The following is a 7,717-nucleotide window of genomic DNA, read 5'->3' as shown; positions in this document are numbered from 1 at the left end:
CCACCACGGCCTGCTTCCCCTGGGACGTGGCGCTGGCCCCGGATCCCGAGTTCGAGACCTTCGCCAGCTGGATGACCGCCAGACCCCAGCCCCCTCGGCCACCTGTGCCCTGGGACCGGTTTGCACCCCCGGCACTGGCCCTGCTCCAGGGGCTCCTGGACCTGGACCCTGACAGCAGGAGCCCCCCGCTGGCCGTCCTGGGCGTGCTGGGAGAAGACTGGGGCTTGGAGGCCAACGGAGAGGGCCCTGGGGGCTCCCTGAGCGGGGACAGGGAGGAAGGGGACAGAGGAGGGTCAAGCTTGGAGGAGGACACAGATGAGGATGAGGGCGAAGGCAGACAAGGTGGGAACATGGGAACAGGTGGCAGAGCTCCTCGGCCAGGTGACTGAGACAGGAGGCCGAGGCCTGGGCCAAAGGCCCCTCCCTCAGCCCACGGCCACCTGGAAGGGAAAGCAGCTGTTCCGGGAGGACAGGGGGACACAGCACCTCCCTTCAATGAGGGCTGGACCTCAGTGTGGGACACCTCCACCTGGTGTCTGGGCCCAGCCTCCTCCCTCTGTCCTGCGTGTGTCCTCCTGAGGAAGGCACTGTCCCCACGCACATGTCTCTGCTGCAGGGCCACGTCCGGTGGGCTCAGCCCTCGCCCACTGTGAGCTGCGCAGCCTCTGAGCGGCAGCACCAGCCCTCAGCCTCTCCCACACCTCCAGGTTCTGGGGCCAGCTCGGGAATCATTCATCCGTGCTGGGCCTGAACTCACATGTGCACACACACACACACACATGCACACTCGCCATCAGCCAACGTGGCACACTCGTACCTCCACCTACAGCCTCCCCATGCGGCCCAGCCTCAGCCACTCTGGGTCTGCACTCGCCTGGGAGCCTCATGTCCAGCTGGCTCCCAGCCTCCCAGCCGACTCGGTCTCTTGCACTTCTGTACCTTGAACTCGGTGGCCTGAGTCACACAACAGCACAGGGCAAGCACAGCATTGGCCTGGAATCTGCCCCTCCCAGGAGCTCACGTCTTTCACGTCTTTCAGATTGAAATGCAAGTTCACGCAAGGTGTGGGGTCCCTGCCTGTCATCCCAGCACTCTAGGAGGCTGAGGCAGGAGGATCACAAGTTCAAGTCCCATCTAGGCAACTATGCAAGACCCAGAGAAAGGCTGAGGATGCAGCTCAGGGTGAAGGTCCTGGGTTCAATCCCCAGGACCACAGAAATAAATGAACAAGTAAATAAATAAATAAACATGAGTCTCCTGAGTGCCATCCTGGATGGCCCGTGATGTACAAGGACCTTGGTGGAACCGCAAGTGGGGGACAGGAACAGCATCGCGCTGAACGAACCCACACCCCGACCGGACATGAGTGGGGGGGTCGCAGGAAGGGGCCTCCGACTTCAATGCAGACCTGCACGGCTCCACAGGAGCAGCTGACGCCAGTGACTGTCCCACAAGACCCCCGCAGTAAGGTCTGGGAGCAGCTGGCCAGGACGGGGCGCAGCCCTAACTCCAGTTGTCTAGCACCTGCTCTCCGGGTGAGGTCATCCCACCTCATGGCTCTGGAATCCGCTGCCTCATCCCCTCTCGCAGACATGGGTCTGCGCCCCAGGGTACCTCCTTGCATCTGAGCAGTCATGGGCTCCAAACTGTGCCAGGGTCAAGAGGGGTCAGGTTGCAGTCAAGATCACATTGTCTTCTGAAGGCTCGGACCCAGGTCTGCGGAAGGAGGTTGCGCCCAGACTCGGGGCCTGAGGGCCTAGGTTGGACCCTGGGTCCCAGGAAGGAGGCCGGGCCTCCTGATGGGGGCATTTGTCCAACCACCTCCAGTTCTAGGATTCAACGCACGGTGTCGCCCTGGCCCCAGTGGGGGCACTAGGGGCGGGGCCAGGGGTGGGGCCTCACGACCCCCAAACAGGGCAGGCTTTGCTCTGGGCAGCGCTGTTGGCATGGGCCCTGAGAGCTGGGCACTGGGCACTACAGGCTGCGGACGGGTCGGGCGAGCCTCAAGGAGGTGAGGCTGGGGCTCTGAGCCCAGGCTGGAGCCAAGGGCAAGCACGGGTGGGCAGTCATGGTGCCGAGCAGCCAGCTTGCTGGGTCCTGGTCCCACAGTGCACGGGCTGCACCTTCAGCCTAGGGAGGAGGCACTGGTGCCGGGCCCATGGGTTCTGTGAGGTGCCAGGACAGGAGTGGGCTGGGGGCTCTGGCGTGGGGTCTGCAAGGGAGACAGGCCCTGGATGGGCGTTGGTCCACTAGTGTTGCAGTAGAGCCCACTGAAGCCCTCTGAGGACCCGGGGGAGCAGTGTCCCAGTGAGGCCAGGTCAACAGAGAGGTCACAGAGTTCCCCCTTCCTGCTACCACCGATGGCCTGAGGGTGAAAGATGAACCACATCACTTGAGACACCCCCACCTTGTTTCCAAAGCAAACAGCCTTGGGCTAGGGGTGGACAGCAGCCTCTGTCTCCCAAGAGCAAACAGGTGCTCGGCCTCAGGGGTGAGGTGGGGCTGTCCAAGGGGGAGACCTGGAGTCCTGCGCTGGCCTGGCGAAGAGCAGAGGCCCAAACCCCAAGGTCTGACTTGAGGAGCAAGACCTCCTCCCTCGGACCCGGGGTCCCTGCCTGACCCCCTCCCTGGGCTCTGGCCTGGAGGCTGGATTACCCAGCTCACCCTCTCTGTTTCCATCCTGACAGAAATGCCAGGCAAACAGCCGGAGACTGAGCCAATAGAGGCCTCCGAGGGTGGCGCCGAGGACAGCCTGGGTGGCCTCACGGCAGAGGAGCTGCAGCAGGGCCAGGAGGCAGCGCTGGCGCTGGAGGACAGGATGGCGCTGAGCGCGCAGACCCTGGTGCACGCGGAGGTGGAGCAGCTCTACCAGGAGGTTCGGCCCCTGGGCCAGGGCCGCTTTGGCCGTGTGGTGCTGGTCACTCACCGGCAGAAAGGTACAGATGGGGTGGGGGCAGGTGTGGGTGCGACGGAGGTGACGGTGGGCCCAGGGGACAGCAGCAGCCGAGGCTGGGTGTCCGGTAGAACGGGATGGAGCCTCACCTGTACCCTGCTTGGCCATGAGGCTTGGGGAGCCCTTTAACCTCTGAGCTCCAAGCCTCAGCTTCCTCCTTGAAAAGATGAAACGACTCCTTCCTTTTCCTCCTTAATACTGAGGATTGAACCCAAGTGACATCCTCAGTCCTTTTTTAATTTTTTGTTTTTTGGTACCAGGGATTGAACTCGGGTCCTTGCGCTTGCAAGGCAGGCCGCCAAACCACTGAGCTAAATCCCTGGCCCTCTTTTTTAATTTTTTGAGACAGTGTCTCCCTAAAGCTATTAAGTACCCAGGTGTGGCTCAAAGTTTTGATCCTCCTGTCTCAGCAGCTCAAGGCCTGGGATTACAAGCAAGCACCACCTCACCAGACTAAGCACTGTTTATTTCTGACCATACAGTGACGCCCCTCATTTGCAATATTCCCAGAACCCTAGAGTGCCTGAAACTGTGTTTTCCTACACAGTCACACCTGGGGTAGTTTAATTTATAAAGTAGATGCAGTAAGAGCTTACTGCAGTAACTGCTAGTGCAGTAGAACCACTGTTGTAACAATTTTCTGCAATAAAATCACCAGCATTACTATTCTGTCCCCTGGGGCTGTAATCAAGTGAAATAAGGGTTGCTGGAACCCCAAGTGAGGGGGTTGCGAGGCAGATGTGGCAGTGAGGTGACTGAAGGGCAGCGTGAGTTCCCCAGGCTCCTCGGAATGCTGCCCACATCCTAACTTAGAATTGTCCAGTGTGGCACAGGAGCCACCCAAGCTGCCCACGTGTGAGGTGAGTGCGTAACCACTGAGCTACGCTCTCTGCTCTCACCTTGAATTATTTGCTTCTGGAATCTTCCACTCACCATTTTTGGACCAAAACTGACCATGACTGAAACTCTGGAAACAAAGCTGCAGAGGGGTCTCCGTCACCCACGACGGTTCTTGATGCCAGGGACGCTGCAGGTGACACAGGGACACTGTGTACTGAGCACCTCTCGAAGCAGAGCCCAGGGTCACCTCAGACTAGGCCCCCCAGAGGCCAAAAGTCCAGCGTCCAAGGGGCGGTCTCCCTCATGGCCATCTCCCTGTGTCCTCCCATGGTCTGTACTGTCATCTCTTCTTCAAGGGCCAGGCCTCTCCCTAGTCCCACTTTTTACCTCTATCTCTCTGTCTGTCTGTCTATCATCTATTTTATTTATTTTTTTCAGTGTGGAGATCAAAACTCAGGACCTTGCACTTGCAAGGAAGGCACGGCGCCACTGAGCTAAATCCCTGGCCCTATGTACTTACTGTTTTGCGACAGGGTCTCGCTATGTAGTTGAGGCTGGCCTTGAACTCACTAGTAGCCAAGGCGGGCTTGGAACTGGTGGCCATCCTCCTGCCTCTGCCTCCTGGGTACTGGGATCACAGGAGTGAGCCACCGCACCAGTCGTACCTCTTTAAAGACCCTGTGTCCAACGAGTCATGAGCTGTGGTGCTGGAGATGAGGACACAGCACTGGGAGGGGGACAGGGATGCAGAGAGGGAGGGAGGGAGAGGGAGGCACAGCTCGCCTAGGGCCTTCTGGAACTCCGAGCTGGCGTGGCCATGGAGGACATCCAAGAGCCTCGCCCGCCTGCTTCCATGGAGCCCTGGCTCGAGGCCCTGATGGTGCTGCGGGCCTGTGACACGGCTGTGTCAGGAGCAGCTCGCAGTCTGGGGGAGCACAGCGGGCAGGAGGGCGGCGTGGGCCACGGTGACAGAAATCCAAGACATGGTGGGTGTGGAAGAGGCGGCGCCACCCCCTGCAGGGGTGACCAGGATGCGGGCAGGTGCAGGCGGAGGTGGCCTTGGTCACACGCAGCCCTGTGGTGGGTGAGGCTGGCTGGTGGCTCAGACCTGAGAGAGGTGCAGGCCTTCGGGCACCCCGGGATCTGCTCCCCGTTACCACGTGGCTTTGGGGTCCCGAGCAGTGACACAGGCCCTGGGGGTGCCGGTTCAGTTTCCTTCCTCCCCAGGCACGGGAAGGCAGAGTGGACCCTGCTATGGGAGCAGGGCAGGAGGTGGGGTCGGGAAGGTGGAGATGGAGCATGGGGGAGCCCACACAGCCTGCAGGGCCAGCGGGCACCCTGGGGACCTGAAGGACAGCTGTCCCATGGCCCCAGGTTCATCCCTGGCGCTGAAGCAGCTCCCGAAGACCTCCACATCCCTGCGTGGTTTCCTGCACGAGTTCTGTGTGGGCCTCTCGCTGGGTACCCACCCGGCCATCGTGGCAGCCTACGGCATCGGCATCGAGTCTGCCGGCTCCTACAGCTTCCTCACAGAGCCTGTTCTTCACGGGGATCTCATTGCCTTCATCCAGCCCAAGGTGGGTAGCTGGCTGAGCTGTCGGGATCCAAAATGACCTGGCCTGAGTCACATCCACAGTGTTTGGCCTTCTCAGGCCACACCCAGACTGGGCGGCCAGGATGGTGGACGGGTTAGGCCCCTCAGAGCTCACCCACCTCACAGAACTAACACTGGATTCCAGTGATAACCACCAGCTCTCGAGCCATCACACTGGCCATGCTGAGGCTGACAGGGTTCACAGGCTCCCACTGGGGCCCATCCTGCTCACTGGGCCTTACTAGTCACCCTAGGCTTTCGCAGGCTCACATGCCTTGCACTCACAATAGAGCTCCCCGGGTCCTTAGGCTCACAGGGACAGGTTTACCCGGTTTACCTCTGGCCTCACAGAGCTCACGGGCCTCACCAGGTCACACCAGGCCTCAAAGGCTCACGTGAAGCTCAGGAGCCCACATGAGGCCTCAGTAGGCCTCGCAGTCTCACAGCCTCACACTCGACCTCATTAGGGCTCACGCCAGGCCTCAAACTTTCGCACTAAGCTCACAGGTCACACTAGGCCTCGTGGCTCACACTTGGCCTCAAGGGCCCCACTAGGCCTTGCAGCATCACAGGTCATACCAGACCTCACAGGGCCATCTGTTCAGAGTCCTGCAGTCTCCTCAGTTTTTCTGTCTGCTTCTTGGGCCATGAGAGACCCAGTGCTCTCTGTCCCCCAGCAGCAGGTGGGCCGTGACCCAGCTTTCCTGTCCCCGCAGGTGGGGCTCCCACAACCTGCAGCCCAGCGCTGTGCAGCACAGCTGGCTTCAGCCCTAGAGCACATCCATGCCCGCAGCCTGGTATACCGGGACCTGAAGCCGGAGAACGTGCTGGTGTGTGACCCGGCCTGCCAGCGCGTCAAACTGGCCGACTTTGGCCACACACGGCCCCGTGGGACCCTGCTGAGACTGACCGGGCCGCCCATCCCCTACACCGCCCCTGAGCTGTGTGCCCCACCACCGCTGCCCGAGGGGCTACACATCCAGCCAGCCCTGGACGCGTGGGCCCTGGGTGTCCTGGTCTTCTGCCTCCTCACTGGCTACTTCCCCTGGGACCAGCCCCTGGAGGACACAGACCCCTTCTATGAGGACTTCCTTGTGTGGCGGGCCTCAGGTCAGGCCCAGGACCGGCCTCAGCCCTGGTTTGGCCTGGCACCTGCAGCTGATGCCCTGCTGTGGGGGCTGCTGGATCCTCACCCACGAAGGAGGAGCCCCGTGGGTGCCGTCCGGGGCTACCTGGGGAGGCCCTGGCGACAGAGGGCTGGGGAGGCCTCTGGGCTGGAAGTGGAAGCTGGGGAGGGCGGGCAGTGAGGCCTGCAGGCTCAGGAGCCCTCTTCGCTTCAGCAAGCCCCTTTCCTATGTGCAAGCCTTGCTCACAGGGACACCGCAGTCTCCTGCCCTGGGCCATCACTGCTCAGGGTGCTGTCCCTGTCCTCAGCCGTCCTTCTCTTCCCCCGAGTTACTGTATTGGCCCAGCCGCTGTGGTCTGCACACCCTCTGCCTAGTGTCCCTATTCCCTGCGGCCGGGCAGCCTCTGTCTGCTTGACTCCTGGGGTTCTTTCAGGAGCTCCCAGAGAGCTGGGGTCCAGGCCAGTCTGCTTCTCCTAGACCCCTGTGGCCCGGACCGGCTCCCACCCGTGCCTCTGGCTCCATTCTTACCTCCTCAGCCTCCCACTCTCTGCACCCTGTCTCCCCACCCTGACCTGTGCACCCGCCAGGCACTGCCTCTTTGTGATGAGCTCTGCCTCCTCACACCCACTGCTCTCTTCGAATAAAATCCACCTCACACTTGGGCTGTGTGAGGTCATACGTCTGTGTTGTGAGTGAGGAAAGAGCAAGTGGCACCCTCAGTGCCCAGCGGGCACCACCTCGCAGCTCCTGTGGTGGGTCTGTGGCCGTGAGTTCTGAGCAGGAACTGGTGGGCTGTTCATTCCCAAGAATCTTTTTTCCATTGCCAAGCCAAGCTTTACGTGGTGCCACTCGAGTGGCAGACGCCATCCTCAAAGATGCTGTCTTTGAGATCATACAAGCCTGTCATCCCAACACTCTGGGAGGCTGAAGCAGGAGGACTGCAAATTTGAGACCAGTCTGGGCGATTTAGCAAAATTGCTAGCAAAGTTGAGACCCTATTTCGGGTTTTTGAGACAGGGTCTCACTATGTAGTTGACACTGATCTGAAACTCACTATGTAGCCCAGGCTGGTCTCGAACTCACAGCAAAGGGCGCTGTGCAGACCAGAGGGTGACAGGAAGAGGGGCCACATCCCACATCCCAGCCAGCCCCTCGGGCAGCCCCCAGTGAGGACCAGGCCACGGGGCCTGGGTGCTGGTGGCC

At 60.9% G+C, this 7,717-nt stretch overlaps 2 protein-coding genes across 2 annotated transcripts in view; both read left to right on the top strand.

Annotated features, from left to right (window-relative positions):
• The window catches only part of Sbk3 (SH3 domain binding kinase family member 3), a 38,209-nt gene extending 37,299 nt beyond the window's left edge, over positions 1 to 910 (top strand). The window contains 1 exon segment of the mRNA XM_033766047.1: positions 1 to 910. This exon segment is cut by the window's left edge and continues 139 nt beyond it. Within this exon segment, the coding sequence (XP_033621938.1) occupies positions 1 to 389 (389 nt within the window). The 3' untranslated portion in view covers positions 390 to 910.
• Positions 911 to 2,689: 1,779 nt separating this feature from the next.
• Sbk2 (SH3 domain binding kinase family member 2) lies at positions 2,690 to 6,694 on the top strand. Its single transcript, XM_010617036.1, has 3 exons — positions 2,690 to 2,936; positions 5,168 to 5,370; positions 6,104 to 6,694. The coding sequence occupies exons 1-3, from the start codon at positions 2,690 to 2,692 to the stop codon at positions 6,692 to 6,694; spliced, it is 1,041 nt and encodes a 346-aa protein (XP_010615338.1).
• The last annotated feature ends 1,023 nt before the right edge of the window (positions 6,695 to 7,717 follow it).

Source organism: Fukomys damarensis, unplaced genomic scaffold, assembly GCF_012274545.1.
Source record: "Fukomys damarensis isolate Sample0158 unplaced genomic scaffold, DMR_v1.0_HiC HiC_scaffold_19, whole genome shotgun sequence".
Taxonomy (NCBI): domain Eukaryota; kingdom Metazoa; phylum Chordata; class Mammalia; order Rodentia; family Bathyergidae; genus Fukomys; species Fukomys damarensis.
The sequence above is the reverse complement of the archived record's forward strand: the minus strand, read 5'-3'. Positions and strand labels throughout refer to the sequence as shown.